The following is a 19719-nucleotide window of genomic DNA, read 5'->3' on the forward strand; positions in this document are numbered from 1 at the left end:
AAGGAGCAACAGGGGAGAGGGGTATCATCACAGAAATAGCAGTGGTGCTAGCACAGCTGAGAAGGCCCAGGACCAGCCAACTGAGAAGAAATGTTTCATAAAAGGAAGACTGCAGTAGCAGTTGCTATTTGGTTAAAACACGGCCCCCAAGAAATGCCTTTAATTCCATTTTACTAAACTGGAATAGATCTTTAAGATTTCATCACATGCATTGACAAAAGAAATTAAATTGTAGCTCCCTTGGAGCAAGGATTTCTACTTGGAACGGAGCTCTTCTTTAAATGTGGTGTAACTGAAGTGCATTTTATCTATTGTACTTTTACCTTCCCAAAACAGAGCACAGCTGTTGGTTGGAGTGGTCCCTATTTTCAGCTTTTGCAGTAGTGCTACAGGTCCCTGCTTTCCCTTTCCCTGTTTTGCAGCTGCAAGCATGCTCTGCAGTTAGGTAGGAAGGAGTCCTGGCTTTGCAGACAAGGCATTGGACGTGGCAATCCCCTCCGAATTCTCACTACTGTGTCTGTTTGACAAGGCGGAAGGCTTCAAGGAACTCGTTGAAGTCGATGTTTCCATCTTTATTGAAGTCAATGCTGCGAACTAAGTCATTGATGCCGTCGTCTGTGAGTTCAATGTTCATGTGGGAGCTGAACAGCTTCCAGGTTTGGTGGAATTCCTCAAACGAGATGAGACCTGCAGGGCAAAAAGGCACAGCCACCTTAGCACCACGCTGCCAGCTCCTACTCTGTGCAGGGATGTACGCCTGCTCAGATTCACTACCTGCTTACCCTAAACGAAGGGAATGACTTTCACATGCTGCAACTAAACTTCCTAGTGTGAAGAACAGTGGATAAAATACAACTTAGAAGCAGCAAAGAGACATAATACAACTTGCCAGAACCAAAAAAAACGGTGTAGGAAGGAAGGTGATGTGTACCCTAAACCATTAAATAAATGCCTTTGAAGATAATAAAGAAGACCAAAAGTAGAATGGAACACAACACAGTGACCGGCACCCCCTGCACGCCTCCTTACCTGAGTGATCTCTGTCAATGATCCTGAATATAGTCTCCAAGTTGGATCTGTTCCGATAAATGACTTCCAACAAGCTCGACTGGATGCGCTGAAAGACAACATGGACACTCTTTCTACCCATTCCAACAGCTCTCTTTTCTCTGAGCAGTTACTGCAGACCCTCCCATAAGTAAAAATAGCTGCTGCGTTCAAGAGTTAGCCAGCAGTGCACAGGACATTGTGTGTGCCTCATGAACTGGGTTTGTGATGGCTGGACCATCTGTGCAGCTCTGCGTTACAGGAACCTTCCTGCCTGTCCCACACTGAGACCTTGTGAGCTGCTCTGCAGCACACTTTGACAGATACGAGTCCTTACCTCTTGGCTCCGCTGCTCCATGGCTAAATCATCAAGCCAGGACTTGTACTCCAGCATGCCATCCTCTGTGGTGCGCACCAGCTGTGGTCGCAGCATTCGCCACGGCAGTCCCAGGTGCAAGACTGACTCCACTGCCGTTGCCCAGTTGCTCAGCGTGATCCTTCCTGTAAGAAGAGAAAGCCATGGAGACCTCTGAGAGGCTGGTGGCTGAAAGCACGTAAAGATGGCTGGCGCGTTGCTTGTTTCACCTGCTGCACCACTGTCACCTCTAGCTGCTGCACAGGGCCACCTCCAGAAGATCCATTACACCAAGCCGCAGCGCAGCCGGCTCTAAAAGTAAAAATCCTCGGCTACTGTGCTACTGCCAGCAATGGCTCCATTTCTCCATGGTACACTTGAGCACCTGGGTATAGGTAAAAACCCTACATGGCCAGGCAGACATCAGCCTGCAACAGCCGCTGCAGGGCACAAGCACATGCTGTCCCCTCCAGCCTCAGCCAGCTTTTGACCACCGTAACAAATCAGTGGGACTGCAAACCTCTGAACACTGTGAAGACACACTGACTTTGGATATTTCTTTCTAAATTTGTGACTGACAGCTATGTGTGCCCTGCAGCTTATGAGCTGTGCAACTCCACTAGTTGTTCCTCGGTGGCCCAGGAACATAGAAAAGCCCCAAGGTTAACAGCTGCTCTAACAGCTAAACTGGACTTTTTTGAATGATTTGCTGCTAGGGAAGGTACACCCACAACAAAGTTGTTCTGCTGACTGCCCTGTCCCTGTTTCCCCCCTAAGCACATGCAGAGAGATCTCCTCAGCACCATGACTCAGTTGCCTGACCAGCAGAGCTTTCCTAGCTGGCACAAAAGCAGCCTGAGGATTATGACGTGCACCTAACTTAGCCTCTCCAACCCCGTCCCACCAGGGGATTATTTTAGCAGCTCCTGGCTCAAATTTACCTGTATTGTCCTTATCGTATGCCTTGAATGCGCTGATGAGAGCGGAGGTGTGAGCAAACAGCTTCTCCCGCAAGGCTCGAAAGGCTGACTCCTCTACTCTGCTGATTCTGAAGGATGCAGAAAAGAGAGAGGCACGTTCCCAGTCCTCTGCATTGTCCGTGGATTGCCCACACCCTCACACAACTGCCCTGCATGTGTCTGGAGCAGTATTTCCCCCAATTGATCCAGTGAATCCCTGCCATACCACAGAAACCGTTGCCCTTCCTCTACAAGCTGTCAGCAGTCAGCTCCAGTTCAGGGAAAAACAATCCATCCCAGCGAACTTCTGCAGTTTGTGTTTACCCATTTTTGTTTCCCCATTTTTGTTGCAATGGTTCTACAATGCCAGTCACAGGGGCTTTTAACAGCTGTGCAATTTGTGAAGCAACAAAGGGTCACAAATTGAAACGTGGCTTTGGAAAGAGAAGCTGGAAAATCAGCAGCCAGTAATGAAAAACCCCTTTCTGCTCTTGTAACACTTCCTCCTTGTCCCCCTGAACCTCACTCAGTAATTTCTGCTCAAAGCTTGAATCTTCCTTTAGGGCTATTTATTTGGTAAATCAAGCTGTGAAAGTTCAGCTCTGCAGCCAAACTTTCTCAAAGCTCCCAAAGTTTTCCCTTTGGGAATTTTGGCTTGGTGAATACTCAGCAACAAATATTCAGCACTTGCCTTTGGGTCATGGTGAGAGTGTGGGCTGTCTTGTTGGCTTGGTACTGAACAAAATGAGGGACCAGGTCCGGCCCCAGCTTCACATAGGCTCCCCTGTTGCTGCCGATCTCATAGTAGTTTGAAGCTGAAAATATGGTCAGTACCTAACCCCAAAAAGAGAGGCATTTACAGTCAGTACATGCATCCTCCATTATATATGCATCAGTGAAAACTCCCATCCCATCTGGAGTAAACAGATGGTGAAAGTAAAATGTTTTATGTGGAAAAGGAAAAGTGAGGTGAGAGTTCCTCGAGGGTGACACTGGCCTTGCGTGGTTCTGGCCATGTGCTGGAGTCCTGCGATTTCTCTGCACTCCTGACAAATTTCCACTGCAGTGAGCAGAGTCCAGGTGCCTCAGCTGAGGTCATTGAAGTCACCCTGAATCTTCTGAGAGCCAAATTTTGCTGCATCAGCTTTTTTAATGCTGCTTTTATATTTCATCTTCAGAAACAGCTGCTTTAAGCAGGGGCAATAGCACAAATGGGTTCAGATCTTTTCCCAGCTACAACGCAGAGGAAGGTGTTTTGCCTGCATAACAGTCCCCCTGACAGAGAGGCTGACTTCAGACTGCCCTGACCTCACATCTCAGCTGGGAGCACATTTCAGTAACTCCTGATACGGCCTCTCAAAGATTTTGTATGTATTTAACAAAACCGTACTGGAAGAAATGAAGAGCTGAGATGAAACACCTCAGAAACCCTGCCCTGGCAGGATGGAAACCCAAGCATCCTTCACAGCATGCCCCTCACCAACCTTGCGGTTGTGACAGAACTCATAGCCCTCTTGCTTGCACTCGTGGGAGCGGATGAGGAACTGCAAGTTGTACTTCTCAAGGATCTTTGCTGTCACATCAGGCCCAAAGTAGCAGCCACCACCTCGCACCTTATTTTCTCTGCAGCCCTCCTGAGGCATAGGGTCACTCCAGAGAATGTCCAAAATCTGAAAGGATTGGAAAAGTTCACTGAATAATGTGTATTTGTCAACCACCACCCATCAACTAAGCAAGTACAGCACCATCTCTGCATGCCTGGACTTCTGCTGTTAGCATAATGCAGAGATGTTTCCTGAATCCCCGCTGAACCTCCTTACTGCTTTGCAGGACTCTCACAGACCTGAGCCACCACAGAGGTGACAACACTGTTGGCCTGGAGCTACAGCCACACTCAAAAGTGCCTGGGGGAGAGAGGTGTTCATAAATCAGGCCTGAAAGAAGCTTTCCCTTTGATCCCGCTAGATTTCAAAAAGCCTTTCCTGTCCTCCTCGAGCCCAAAACATGCCCCAAAGCAAGAATGCCTGGCAGATCCTGGGGCCATGGGTGGACTTAGTGTTAAACTCCTTTACTCCCCGGTCAGGATGTTCAGCAGCCTCCACTAATATAAGTGCTGACTCAGTAACCCACTGCAAGGATTAAAGTTTAATCTCTTTAACCCTGACCTCAATATACAGCTTTACGCTGATAAGGTGTGTGATGCCAGGATGTCAGGGGCAGTGTGTGGTAAGGAATGATGGTTTCACAGCACGCAGGCTCATGAAGAGACTGATCCAACAGAAAGAGGAAATCAAGTTTCCAGGCTCCGATTCACCTAGTGATCTCACTGCACAGCCTGGATAAAACCAGAAGCTACTCTTAGTACTCTTAGTGCTCCTAGCATCCAAGATCACAACTCCCTCATCAGCAAATGACACGCTCATTCATTAGCTGCAGAGCTGACCTCAGATACTCCACGCACACAGCAAGGGATATAACCACTGGGCTCTACAGTCAGTCACCTATTATTTCTCTCCCCTGCAGTGAATCAAAAAAAACTGTCACCCCACGCTGTGCCTGAGCAGCAGTTTGATTTATCCAACAGATGCTGTGCTGGTGGCAGATGCTGGGACAGAGCCTTGAGTGCAGAAAGCCAAAAGCCCAGTGAAGAGGCTGACTTGCAAGGCTAAAAGAAAGGCACCAGCAGAACACAGCTAGCACCAGTCCTCCTCTGGCACCTCTGCATTGACTTTCTCCTTAAATCCACTTTACAGAGCAGCAAAAATATCTCTGCAGAGAGGTCTGGGCACTGACCCACACATTTTATAGCAAGATTCCTTGTAAGAACAGAGAACAAAGCCGTGGAAGGCACCTACTAAAGCCAGGGCCCCGTTTACACCGCTCACCTGCTTCCACTCTTCCTGGCGAGTCCAGCACGGCGCATCCAAATCCGTTAAGGAGACCATGCTGGAGTAGGTGGGCTCCTCGTCCTCCGACTCACTGATGTCCACCAGCCGGCGGCACCACTCGATTTGCTCCTGCACCGTCTGCCGGACCCACCTGGAGAACTCCAGCCTGTTGGCCATGCTGGGAGCCTGCGCTGGTCGGGGCTGCAAGGGTAAACTGGGCAGTGGTTCGTTCCCTGCAGGGTTAGCCTCTGCGTTCTCCCCGTTTACCTCCTGTATTTCCACGTTTCTGTTTGACTCCTTCCTTTTCTTCCCTCTCAAGACAGAAATAAACTGAAAGAGGTAGGAAAGGAAACAGATGGTCAAACCGCTTGGAAAGCTGGAGCTCTAGCTCTAGCATCTCCCACTGGAAATCTGTCAAGTGACACAGGCCTCTGAAACGCAATTGCCTTTGGTGTTTAATGGTAGGAGGTTACTAGTGCCACCCTCTCAGGATGTTCCACTCTTGGTTTACAGCTGGGGCCACACATCCATCCTGACTACGGATCCATCTCTTCTTCATTGACTTTGTACTGCTCAGACACTCATGAAAGACAGATTACATGGATTTAATCTGCAATGGGAACTAGGCAGCAGAATGAGGGAAAGATCAATCGCTAAAGCAGGTGCTTGTCATTAGATCTGGTGAAAGGAAGTAGTATTTGTCAACTAAAGAGAGGCAGACGCAAGTTAATGACTTGTCACAATCCCTCTAGAAATAGTGGGGGGGGGGGGGGGGGGGGAAAAGAAAGAAAGAAAGAAAGAAAGAAAGAAAGAAAGAAAGAAAGAAAGAAAGAAAGAAAGAAAGAAAGAAAGAAAGAAAGAAAGAAAGAAAGAAAGAAAGAAAGAAAGAAAGAAAGAAAGAAAGAAAGAAAGAAAGAAAGAAAGAAAGAAAGAAAGAAAGAAAGAAAGAAAGAAAGAAAGAAAGAAAGAAAGAAAGAAAGAAAGAAAGAAAGAAAGAAAGAAAGAAAGAAAGAAAGAAAGAAAGAAAGAAAGAAAGAAAGAAGAAGGAAGAAGGAAAGAAAGAGAGAAAGAGAGAAAGAGAGAAAGAGAGAAGCTAAACAATCTAAAGAACTATAGGACAAAATCCTGTTGTTGCTATGTTTTTACTGTCAGCACCAGCACATCTGTTTACCCAATGCCATTGTCCACCAGTTAGCTGGCTATAACCGATCCTCTCGAGTTCCAGAAATCGAAAACTCCTTTTCCCTTCACACCTCCTGCATGCATCCTATTAAACCAAAGCAGTGCACCCCGAGCCTGTTCCTAAACACACTTTTTGGCTAGGAAGATCATCCTTTACATTTGTCAACATCCAAGCTGACACACAGGAGTAAGCTCTCCAACTATAAATCAGCAACACTGTTGTCTCGAGGAAATAAAACCTACTTTGTTCCTTTGAATTTTCTCCAGCATGTCCAGGTCAGTGGTATCAGAGACGCCTCCATGTATAATGAGGACTTTCTGATCAATCAGAGTGGCCAGGGGGAGCCAGCAGAAGACATTCTGAATCATCTTCAAGATTTTCTTCCCATGCACCTGGGAGGACAGGGCAGAAAGGAAAAGATGAAGCATCGAACCTTCAAAGCCTGTGTCTCATGTGCTGAAGGAGACACAAACATGTTCCTACCTTGTATTTCTGCATGACTTCCTTGGCGAAACCATACCTGTAGGAACAGAAGAAAGGAAGTTCAGTGAGATTTTGCAGTGACGCCACTGACATTGTGATCAGCCCCACACAGAACCCATACCGTAAGTTGACCATGTGATCTTCATGGTTCCCACGGTTTAGATGAACCTCTTTTGGATAGATCAAGAGGAAGGTAAAGAGGATGATAAGGATCTCGAGGGACTGTTTGCCTCTGTCTACAAAGTCCCCATTGAACACGTAGGACTTGGAAGGGGAAGGAAGGCCATTCTGCAAAAAACAAGGGACAGGTAGATGTTACTAGAGAGGCCTCCCCGTGACGCTCAAATATACCTCCCCACTAGCTGCACACTCACTGTTACCCCAAGTCACCTTCTACAATAGATCCTAACTCTTATTTTTATCCTGTAGGCTCCCAGTGGTAAATGCACTGAGAAGTGAAAATGGAGTCAGGAGATGGAGCCATTGGTGTCAGGACTTACAAAAATATCCATTAGCACCTGCCAAATGTACATGTCTACCATAACAGTTCTTACACATTTAAAAGTCAGCAAGAGAATAAGCTTTTGCTTTGTGAAGCCATTGAAAACCGATCAAAATAGCTGGACAATTACATCTCAAGGGCCCAGTTTTGCAAATGCTTCTCAACATGACCCATGTGATACCTCTTACAATGCCTGGGCAGTCTCACCAAGTATGGAGCCTACCTTATAAAATATGAGGAACAAGTCATCCAGCTGGCCATGCAAATCTCCTAACAGGCACAAAAAGACAAGTCACAGTATGCTTACTTTTAACTTTAAAAGACACCAATAAATAACTTTCTATAAAGTATGTCTATAAAGGAAATTCAAGGTCCAGAGTAAAGTAATACATTCCTGACGCTGAGGCAGCATGCCCAGAGCAAAAGGACATGATATAAAGGCTTGAGCTGAAGTCTGAGTGAGAACAAACTGCTTCAGAAGCTTTGTGCATCTCTCTTATGATGACACAAGATGGCACAAGAAATTGACTTTGATCATTACACAGGAGAAAGGTTTGCATACAAAATAATCAAACGAAATTTTCATTTAATGTGTTATTGACTGCACACAAAATTCTGTGCATAACACATGGTTTTCAGAAATATCTCAAAGTTTTTACATAAGTCTTAGAGCAGGAAAATAACGGTGAAAAGTTTTGTCTCTTTCAAATTTATCTGATACAACTCAAAGATGTGTGAGTATCCTCGATCTGAATGCACACACTGCCAATTATGAAGACTTAACCAAAACAGCTCCAGGACTTGGTTGCTTAAATAATTCCAGGGCACAGAGCAGGACAATAAATGAGCCTTGAGGCCAGTCCTTGACTGGGTGCAGTTTCTGTGCTTTAGAACAGGGATCCCAAGTTCCGGGTTACAGAACAAAGACAAAATTGAATCCAGTTGAAAAAAAAATCTAAATTTTTGTGGTAATGTATAACAATTGTAACAGCCACGGGCCATCATCAGCACCCCTCATTTTATGCTAAGACAAATGTATATCCTTATCCTCTCCTTTCATACCTCCTCCTCTCTTTGCATTTTTATAATCACCCTGACAACACTGCTGCTACAGCAGGCTATGGCAAGCTAAACGCTGCCATCAAGGGGCAATTATCAAACCGTCCTCTTCCAGACCAAGCAGAAATGAGGCCACAATGGAGAATTGCTCCCGCCAATGTTCAGGCCAGTCTCAACAGCAGCTCAAATACAGCACCATAAGGTATTTTACCAGACATTTTAAAGGCAGCCCCAGCTGCTTCTCAATACACCTTTTACATACAGACTGCAGTTCTGTTCCACATTTGAACAGTACCAATTTTCCATCCCTTCCACCTAAGCACTCTCCCTCCAAAGACTGTGCAGTGCCCTCCCACCCAAACGTACCGCACACGGTGACCTCCTCGCTGTAGCAGGTGGAGACGTGACTGATGTTTGGCAACTGCTTGAGGTGCTTCCTGGTCTCATGCAGAAGGTTTAAGACATAGCGAGCGTGGAGCTGCTACTAGGAGAAAGCGAAGGAATTAAAGCTCTGAGCAGCAACCCAGCTGCCTGCAAAGGCCCCAAGGACCCATCACGACAATCAGAGCTGACCTACAGGCTTGCAAATAAGACAGCACAAATACCAGGCAAAAGCAGAATGGAAGAGACTTGTCCAAAGCAGCACTGCCTTGGCATCAGATCAGCTGGCAGCAAAACCCTATGGTCAAAACTATATCCGCTATGCAACACCATCCCCTAGAGCAGAAGCTCCAGCCTGGCATCACAGGTAAGAAGCTGCTATCTTCTACATCTTTCTTTGCATTCTCCACATAAGGCCAGATTCTGACCTGCCATGTGACCTGCATAAATACGTTCCCTCAAAGCCAGTGAGGAAGAATTTAATGTTAGTCAGGGCTCTAGAGGCTTTGCTTTACAAGTCTGAATTTGTTTGGGGAAGGGAGGTTTGGACCTATTTTGACCTATTTTGCTGTTCAGCACCTCATCTGAGGGATGGAGGCAGAACAATTGTGCAAGGACTCCACTCATTAGATTTGCTGAATTGGTAATGGACTTCCTAATAAAATAATAATAATAATAATAATAATAATAATAATAATAATAATAATAATAATAATAATAATAAAACCACACACAATTCTATCTTAGATTTAAAATATATATTTTTCCCCACGAATTGGATATGCATGGCACAAAACATAATTTTGATCACTTCTTTCCACTTGGGCCATCCTATACATTCATACAAATAGAGGCATTGCAACAAAAAATGACAAAAGAATGTTTCAACATGGACTGTTGGTATTTTTTTCTTTTCCCTTTTGAAATGAAAGTAAGGTTAGCACTGGCACATTAACTACAAAAATTTTGTGTTTTTGTTAGAACTGTGTTTTCTGAAAAGAAGAAAGTTTGCCCTGGGAAATACCTACCAGATCATTTCTAGCCTCTTTGCTTAACAGCCTGCCAGCTGCTCATATTCAAATCAGTTTATTTGCTAGGAAGTCTAAAAACAAATCATCTGTCCCACACCTCTATATGCAGAAGGGGAAAGCGTGGTTCCTTTTGGGATCCTTACTTGTTTCTGTTTGAAAGCTTCCAGCAAGGCAGTCGCATGGTCAGGAAGGAGGGGGAAAGAGAGATGGGGTCCAGTGTAGGAGTCTGGCACCTCCATGGATTCATAGTCGCAGTACCTTTCCAGCTCAGCCTCTTTGAAGCTTTCCCCACTTATGAACATGCGACTGATAAAATCCCCTGGATGACAGGTTGGTTGGTTGGATTGTTTATTTAAAAAAAAGAAAGAGACAAGAAAAAGTTAATACACCATTCTTGTTTTTTTTTTTTTTGTTTTGTTTTGTTTTTGTTTGTTTGTTTGTTTGTTTGTTAGGGAAAAGCTGTTTCTTTAGGCAAGAGCAAAAAGCATGCAAAATTATAATGAGGAGCTGTCTCCTATGTTACACTGTTTTTTTCTAAACCTGCAACCACGTTCTCAGTTTTGCATATTTTTTTTTAATTGCTGTAACATCTTATAACCAGATTTCAGACCTAAATTCATTAGCAAGCTCCCAGCACTAAGAAATAGTATACAGTGCTCTCTGCAGGTTCAGAAAGATACCCTATTGGTTCCCACTGCACTTCCTTCCCCCCACCATTATAGGTGAGAAACTAAATAATGTAGATAATCTGAAGCATCTCCCTAGAGACAGATCTTCTATAGCTTCAGAAATGGACTCTGCAGAGTGCTGGTTACCAGGGATGACTGAAAAAAGGGCAGATTTCTAATAGTGCTCTTAGAAAACATGCTGAGGTTTTATTCCCCCTTTTAGCTCTTAAGGAGTAGGAATTACCCCACATTGCTTGCACAGCTCTTACATTGTCCTTGTAATTCAGTCCCTATTCAAATTTGTAGGGAGTCTACAAAAGACACACACAAACTTACTCTCTTTACTGCTGCTTGGTGTGAAGTGGTCCATGAGGTAGCTGAAGAAGTTGTGAAGCTGCAAGAAGAGACAAAGCCCATCATCATTCACTCTGGAACATCCCCAACACCCACTGGAAATTACATAGAGTGGGAAGCTGACAAGATCTTTTTACAAGTATTACCTGCCCATGCCCTTCTCATGTTTTCTGGCATGTACAACAAATCAGACTGTAGTTATTTGGTTTGATATTTCTTGTAATTAAGTAAAAGTAGTAGCTTTCCCTTCAGCCATACAGACAGAACACCCATAAGCCCTCTCCCTGCTCAACAGCAAGGCAACCATATAAGAGAACATCAAGCAAAGTTCAAACAAAACAAGGATTGCCTCTTGAGTTCAGACTCAGGACAGGGCTGATGATGTTAAATGCTCCTTATAAGTTTATTTCAAGGTTCATTTCTTAGCATTTCATCACACACACAAGCATGCAGGAAATTGATAGGCAGAAAAGAAGCACGAAACCCAATCTTTGGTACACCAAAGCACTTGCAGGCTTACTAGCCAGTAGACAGAAACAAATGCATCTGTGGCAGAGAGAGCATCCTCCTGTTTGAGAATTCGCAGAAGGGGCCCTGCCTCCCAGAATGGCAAATAATGGCAGGCCACAATGTTCTCCAAGAGGGAAGAGGGACTAGGCTCCAAAGGAGACAAGAGTTCATTAAATCAAAACCAAAACCCAGACAAATAAAACCCCACTCTCACAAATAACAACCCTCTCTAAATTTAACACAAAGTTGTAAAGTTCCTGACACATGGAGGCACAAGTTTATGCAGCTTCCCTACTACACAGTGCTCTTTCCTCCCCAGGCTACCCTACTACTGCCACTTTTACAGCAGCAGTCCTTGCAAACCTTCAGGCAGAGGCTTATTTCTCTCCCTCCATAAATTAGGGTCCTAAAAATCATGATACATCTTACACACCCACGTAGGAAGAAGCTGCCTGCTTCTGCCCTAAAAATAGTGTACCGTTAGCTAGCTTCAGCACAGAAAGGCTGCATTCAGACAGAAAGCTGGGAATTAAGCTTCAGCCAGTACCAAAATCACCAGAAGAGGATGTCTCTTCCCACTCACTCTTTTCCTTAGCACCTTACCTTGATCTGATCCTGCTCACAGGCATACTCAATGGATTGAAAGATTCTCCAAGTGCAACGTCGGCGCATTTCCAGCCGAGCAACGTAGCGCCGGTACCACCTTTGGATCAAAACGGCTGCCTTGAAAGCTAGGGGACAAAAACAGAAACAGCCTGGTGAGCTGCAAGTGGCCACAGCAGCTGAGATATTCTGCTTCTTCTCCTTTCCTGACCCTGAAAACTCAAGAGGGACCTTTCTCTTCCAGGAGCAAGTATTCGGAAAGGGTGTTCTGGTGCCTAAATATTAGGAATAACAGAACACCCACTTCTTTTCACCCTGTTGCAAGAGGGGATCTGACTCTGCTCTGAAGAGCTTCTAACCATCAGTGCCATCTCTTCAGCATCTGTGGTAACAACTTGTTGGGGCCTAAAGGTCCAAACAAATTCTTCAGTGTTAAAGCACAATTTAATCTCTTTCCATCCGCCTTCATCATTTTCATGTCCCCCTTCTAGTCTAGGTACCGGGGCTTCAGGAAACCAGGCATTTAACTGAGGCCACACAAGATGTTATGAGGGAAAACAAGAGACTGAGGTCTACAGAACCTCAAAAATACAGGTTTTATCTCCCTTCCTTTATGCCAAATAAATACCTCAGCTTCTGTAGTTCTGGGCAAACTTCAGGTGTGATTTGTTCTAGTGTAAATGTTAAGGTGTTGTTATCTTGGACTGAAATAACACACACAGTGAAAAGAGGGAAACAGCCCTTCATCCACTTAATGATACAGAAGGAGGGAAATGCCAGGAATTCACAGGTCTCTCTGGTCATGGGTCAATCTACAGCCAGCACTGCCACCAGGCTCTTGCCTCCAAATGATGGCCATATGGCCTTGTGTTCAAAATATCGTAATTCCTCCATTTTTCCCCAGATCCAGTGATTTAAGATAAAGCAGTGTACTTTAAAATAAAGCACAGTGGTACAGTTTTCCATTTACTTTTTCAAATTCTGCAGCAGAACTTAATGTACCCCTGGAAACTCTTACATCCTCCTTAGCTGGTCTTGACCCCATTTGGACTGCCTGGTTACTTTATATCACCTTGCCAACTCTGCTACTTGGTCTCTCTCTTTTTATTAGGCTCAGTGCTCTTTCTGTTCACTCTTAGAGCCCTGTGTTTAAAACGTTTTCTAAAAGCACTTCTCTGCATCAGCTTCAGCTGGGAGAGGGACAACTGCTCTATCTAAAGGCTGGCCCCAAATTCAAATGAAGACATGAGTTAGCCCTGCTGCAGAAGCTTGTGTTCCCTTGGCATATGGTTTGTGAGAGAGCACTGCTATGTTCATCAGAGCAGGCAGAGCAATTAATTGGGTGTGTGGAATGAAAAAGCTTGATTAAAAAGAAAATCCCCCCCACCCCTACCCCAAAGGCTGCTAAGTGCTGGCAAGAGACAAAGAGATCATATTAATTCAATTAGCTTGTATTAATTATGTAAAAACCTGATGTACTTCAGCAGGAAACACTGCTTGACCTTTAGGTAAAGAAGATATCCCAATGGCTTAGGTATTGAAAATAATAATCCTTCTAATCTATTTTACTGTAAAACCACCAGGAGGTGCAGAGCACGGAAGAGCTATTGCTGTTGAGCAGACGGGGAACCAAGTCACAGTGAAGTCATGGGCAAGAAGGTAAGATTGGTTACCCTTAATTTGAGAGTAACTTATGTTAGACTTTGCCTGGGCCTTATATCTTGCTGAGAAAATGCTTTCTGATCTGCTGGGGTATGAGAAAGTTTTAAAAAGCTGACTTTGTTTTCTGACTTTTGCGCACCCAATGCTACTTCTTCAAGCCTCCTTTATATCTTTCACACTAGCTGCCTTACTTCCTGTGCAGCAATTTGGCTGGCATGTAGCCAGAATCACAGTCCCAATCACTCTAAAATAAATAACTTCTGAACATGTTGCATTCCCCTAACAGCAGATATAACATCCAATTACTGCAGCAGGAGCCAGATATACTTCAAGTGAATCCTGAGAAGAAATGTATAGCTATGACTGCACATATACCAATGAAAACCAGATCCTTTTACAGATTAAAAAAATAAAATCAATGAAAGATTGGTCACCAAGCACACACTGAGCACATATACCACCATCCACAGCATTTTAAGCTCCAGATGGGCAAGGCATAATTTATTTTTTTTTAATACTACTTTTACATAGACTGACTCTGCAACTGAAAAAGCCAGGTACTCTAATTTACCAGCTTACCTGGGTGAGTTGCATCTGGGAGTGTTTGTACTAGTTTAGAAAAAAAAATAATAAAAAAGGAAGAGAAAGAGATTTATCCACATTTTATGAGGATCCAAGAAGTAAACTGAATCATACATCAACACATAAGCTACTGCATGTGTGCCAAAGTGGCAGCACCCAAACTCAGCTACGCCTGCCTGTTCATGTCAGCAGTGTAGTTCACAAATCAGCTGTGAACAAATACTGCCTTCGTACTCTGCAACCATTTATAACCAAACCAATTGCCTGAAAGTGAGCGTCCCACAAGTATCCTTTCAGGTCTCTTGCAAGTGCCAGCAAAGTATGATTTCCTGAGAAGGCACTGCAGAAATACAAGTAGATAGCTACAAGCTGATTTTAACAACAGCTCCAACAAAAAAAAGGAGACCTCGTTCTAAGAAATGGAAAGCCTATCATAAGAAATTATTTTCATCTACATTTTAACTTCTAATTAATGAGAATACAAGCCAGAAAACATTCTCTTTAACCTGGCAGATACTTATGCAGCCCAAGTTCTCCCCATCATACAGGTTTATTTAATGAAGATTAAGTTGCACATCTATGCAGGGAAATGGCAACATTTACACCATGGGTATTTTCTACCACTTCTCCACAACCTAGGCAAGAGAACCAGAGGCCCCACAGCAGACAGAGGCAGCTGATGCCCTGTCAGCACAGTCCTGCTCTGTGCCAGCTGGTACCAGCTGAAGGTCTGGCCTGCTCCCTCATCACAACTTGTGCAGAGCTCCAGCCTCAGCTGGCAGGGCAGAGCCCAGTGGTTACATTGGAAACTCCTGAGCTGCTAGCTCCACTTCTGCAGATCACCAAATCTGAAGGATTTAAAAAAGGAGAGACAAGAAATTGACAAAGATTTTACTGCCATTGGAAATTGTTGATGAGGTATCAGATTTAATGGAGGGTTTCAAATCTAATTAGTTTTATGTTATGCTTTCTATGTTATGAACAAGCCCCTGTCATAAAATCACCCTGAACTTCCTGAGAAACTCCTTGGTTCTCTGGTGCTACTGGCAGTAGACAACTCTAACTTAAAGAAAAGGTGGAGACTTTTAATAAACAAAAATTACAAATACATAATGCTGAGTCACAACAGTATCTCCACTCTCCTAATTTCTAAAAGCAATCACTGGTTTTGCTTTCAAAACATTTGCAAATAGTTTGTACCATACTGCTGTTCTGCTACTGCTGATGACTGAATGAAACAACAAAGAAAATTAGTCTTTTTTTTTCTTTCTTCATGCTTTGACTTTTAGTTTTTCTTAACCACAGCATCTTTCCTTCTTTAGAACCACATTTATTTTGGCTTTGCTAATGTTTCTGCTTTATCAGTCTTACATCCCTAACACAGTCTTTGAAGAGGAAGCCCACCAGAAGCAGCAGGGTGTTTTCATCTTTCACCCTGTCAGCACATGAGGTTCCAACACACACAAATCAGCCAGAAATTGATTAATTAATCTGAATTCCAACAGAACTGCTTATTGCTGCTTCACTTCTGGTCAGGTTTTGATTGATTTTAATCTAATCCTGGGTCTAGATAGCTGTTATTTTCTGAGTCTAGTGTTGGTATTCTGCATGACATCTGAAATTCCTCATCATAGGACGTGACTGAAAGATATTACCTCATCTCAGTACTATCAAGAAAAAGGAGTAACATAGAAAAGAAGCCAATCCACCACAACCTTCCAACAGCACGTGCAGGAGCAGACAGGAAAAGATTACATTTCAAAGAATCACTCACCATTTTCAGACTTCTGCAGAGAGTACTTGTAGTTGGGATTTACAGAACTACCAGATCCCATGTTTTCCAACCAGTACTAGAATGCTGCCGACTGGCCCAGTATCATCAAAACCATGCGAGAGATGCAGGAAAGCATTCGATCAGAATCAAAACTGCTGCAACATGCCCCACAGTGCTGAGTCTATAATTAAATATATTAACACTTATTAAGATCAACAAGCAGATGTCCTGTCTTATGCCCAAGTACATCTTCTACTACCACGTTCCTCAAACTACTTTATTGTCTTCTAGACAGTCTGAGATGAGGATTTCTGTCTTGCTGTTTAAAATTTCAACCCAGCTATATGAACAGGAATAATTCCAGCACCTTTGCCAATTGGATAAAAATATCAGAGATTACATATCTAGGTACTGTAATTGTACAGTAGATGTATAAACCAGGCATTCAGGTACTCACACAATATTTCATATACCTAATTTTAGACTCCTATACTTTTAGCAATATGGCTCTTTGATGTGAACCTTCAGTTCAAATGGTACAGTAAAATATGCTTGACTGAGCATTAAGAGCAGACCACATCTCCAAATCCTCATGCTACCACCCCCGTTACTCATGCACAGCTGAAGCACCCAGATGAAGTAAAAGGTGCTAAAATACTACATGACTGCATATTTGAGTCATTTGCCATATAGCAAAAAATCAAGATTTTTTTATACTGATCTGGAAGCATTAAAATAATTAAGTTGATTCAGTAACACTCAGAATATGCAAATATATTTATGTATATACCATCTCTGAAGGATAACTCTCATTACAAGGGACAAACATATATATGGTATTTAAATCTATTTGCAGTTCCACAGCTAGAGGGGAGATAAGTCTAAAATAACAATTAGCTATCATAAGAAAATAATCAGCTTTGTGAAATAAATACTGCTTTTCTTCACCTCATGGATCTGCTTGAGTGTGGGGGTGTATTATGCCATCAATTGCTCAGATCCTGGCCAGTATAAAAGGACAGGACAGCCAGACTTTTGTTCACCTCACTGCTGCAGAAAACTCTGTTCAGAGCAAAAGGATCCTGTTTCAAGAATAAGTCAATTTCTTAAACTTCTCACTTTGAGGACAATCAAAATGCCTTTTTTTGTCAGACACATTTCCTCTGAGGGAAGTAAAAAATGTAGGAAAAATAAAACTCCATGGATGACCACGACAGTAGTCCCAGGCTGTATCACATAAGATTTATAAAATTTTTTATTCTGCCACAGAACTGGAGAGAGGAAGAAAACTGAGAAAGGAAAGGAAGGAAAAAATCACCCCTAACGATATTAGGTCTGGTGCTAGCACAAAATTTTAAAGGCTTTTGAAGGGTCAGGGCAGCAGAGGCACTTCTTCTCAGCAGGGGAGGGAAAAGCCCTTCCCTTCTCTCACCTCTTGCAGCCCTTTTGCCTACAGCTCTGCAGAAAGGCTAATTGAAGGAACGTGTCCAGTGTTGTATAAGGTACATGTGCACAGTGCTTGCTCAGGATGATGATCCATGCTAAACAAAACATCAGCACAGAAAGTTTCTAGATAAATGCTGAAATTCTCTATCTTGCCCAGAATGCTGAAATGCACAAAGGCATTTTCACATTAACCGGATGATGCAACGGGAAGATAACTTACAATGTCCTTAACAAAATACCAGTTACTCTGGTTTTCGTCTAACAATATTGTTGCATATCAGTGTCAAAAGTGGCCTGAAATCACTGCAAATTATGCCCAAATACATCTGGTGCTTTATAGTCTTTTTTTCATATGCAGGTACTCCGACAACTTTTCAGATCATTAACTACTCAAATGGACAATTGCACAGAAAAAAAAATAAATCAGAATCGCTAGCATGTAAGGCTCTTATTTGTCACCTCCTATACAGGGAAAATCCCATTTCAGGAGAAACAGATTTTCAAGTTCAGAAACTCTGTGTGTAGACTTATAATTTCCATATGGATTTTCACATAAAGATGTCTTTCAAAGAGAAATACCTGAAGATTTCACCAAGTATTAGCTCCCCAGAGAAGCAATGATAGGAATGATCTGTTCTGTATCAGCAGCTTGCTTTAGAAACAGACATCCCCAATCACCTCCACTTAGTGCGTTCTGGTACACCAGGCAGAGCAGTCCGAAACAGCATGACACAGGCTCCTTTCAGATGAAAGACACCAGAGGACACAATCTGGCTACTAAACAGGAGCTCAGTCCACTGGAGCAGATTCAAGCCATGCCCAAGAAAAAACCCTGAAGCATGGCTAGTGCAGACAGTTGCTCCTCCACAGCGGAGATCAACACAGCTTACGTGCCTAGCTTCAAAACCTGATACTACCAGCCTCAAAGGAAGCTGGATGCTTCAACTTTTCAGAAGAGGTGAGCACTTTTAAAGATACCTTTAAAAATGCCAGCCAGCATGAGAAAAAAATCCTTTTTCAGGAACTAGAACACTGCCAGATGAGTTTTAAAAACCAAAGAACGTATTTTAAATGTGTGCTCAGGTACAGAGGTAGGTACCTTGCTTGCCTACAGTGTATTCAGGGGTACTACCTACATGTTTTGATAAAACATGATCTTGGATTTGAGATCACTTCTGGAGAAACAAAATAAAACTTTTCCCCTGAAAAAAAAAAAACAAAAAAAAAACGCAAAAAACAACAACATCAAAACCACAAGCATTTGTTGTTTGGACAGCTCTACTTTAAACGTGAATTTTGGCCATCTGTACAGAGGGGTAGTCTGTGTTAGTGTACCCTAGGAGCACCTGCAGATATCAAGCACAGGCACTAGCACTTACCTACATCTCTTATCTGGTTAACAGGTCTCTCCCAACCAATTCCTGCAGCTGCAAACTTCTGTTACCCACAGATTCTTCTGAGGGCCACAGCCTGAGCAAAGGCGTGCAAAGCAATAAACCAGAGAATCCAAAGGAATGATACCTGCTTCAAGGGTGGGTTGAGTGAGGAAGAAATAGAGCTAACCCAACCGCTCAGCACCTCTGATCCTTCCTCATCCATCCCACAGTGAAATACGACCCCCCATACCTAAAACCCTGTTTGCAAGGAAAAGTTGCAGTGTAGGAGTCCATAAGGATGCAGCCTGAATGACATGGTGAAATTCAATGGTGGCATCACCTCAAATACAGGCTGTATTAAACAACTAGCTGAGATAAAACAGTGCATTTGTGAAACAACTGGCTGCCCACTCGTTTTTCACCAAAAACACAACTGAACAAGACATAGACTCAAGAGCTGCACATAGATATAGGCAACTAACAGATCAATAAAGCTCAGTGCCTCAGCAGAGGACCACAAACACATATTGATGCATATTCCCTGTTCACCAGTTGGCATTGAAAGGCAGAAGAAACTTCTACAGTCATACTCCACATACACCTCCCCAGACATGGGCTAACACACTTCCTTTTGCAACACAGGCTGCTGATCTGTTTAATACTACCCCATGATAAAATAACACATAAAACCCAATAAAGGAAAACTTGCATAAATCCCTCTGCATCAACAAGAAAGAAGGAAGGAAAGAAAGAAGGAAAGAAGGAAGGAAAGAAGGAAAGAAGAGCAACAACAAAAACCTAGGTAAATTTCCAGGCTTAACTGCAAGTATCAACTCTTACAAAATGAAAACCTATG

General features: G+C 43.3%; 1 protein-coding gene and 1 long non-coding RNA gene across 3 annotated transcripts in view; one reads left to right on the forward strand and one right to left on the reverse strand.

The window, feature by feature from the left end:
• On the reverse strand, positions 1 to 16683 carry PPEF2 (protein phosphatase with EF-hand domain 2). 2 transcript variants are annotated; one of them, XM_084519297.1, is made up of 16 exons: positions 16042 to 16683; positions 12024 to 12151; positions 10893 to 10950; positions 10032 to 10207; positions 8843 to 8957; positions 7641 to 7687; positions 7037 to 7203; positions 6916 to 6952; positions 6675 to 6824; positions 5247 to 5579; positions 3846 to 4031; positions 3053 to 3195; positions 2344 to 2450; positions 1385 to 1548; positions 1030 to 1117; positions 1 to 687 (listed from the first exon to the last, which is right to left on the reverse strand). In XM_084519297.1, exons 1-16 carry the CDS (start codon positions 16100 to 16102, stop codon positions 509 to 511), a joined length of 2139 nt encoding a protein of 712 aa, XP_084375423.1. In that variant the 5' UTR covers positions 16103 to 16683; the 3' UTR covers positions 1 to 508. The 2 variants fall into 2 exon arrangements, with proteins under 2 accessions (XP_084375423.1, XP_084375422.1); XM_084519296.1 differs by having other exon boundaries at positions 6916 to 7203.
• Positions 8828 to 19719, forward strand: part of LOC311436826 — a 24811-nt gene continuing 13919 nt past the window's right edge. Inside the window, exons 1-2 of the long non-coding RNA XR_014693103.1 lie at positions 8828 to 9224; positions 13607 to 13682. This is a non-coding gene — a long non-coding RNA (uncharacterized lncRNA). The remainder of the gene's footprint in view (positions 9225 to 13606; positions 13683 to 19719) is intronic.

This window comes from Aythya ferina, assembly GCF_964211825.1.
Source record: "Aythya ferina genome assembly, chromosome: 4".
NCBI classification, from domain to species: Eukaryota; Metazoa; Chordata; class Aves; order Anseriformes; family Anatidae; genus Aythya; species Aythya ferina.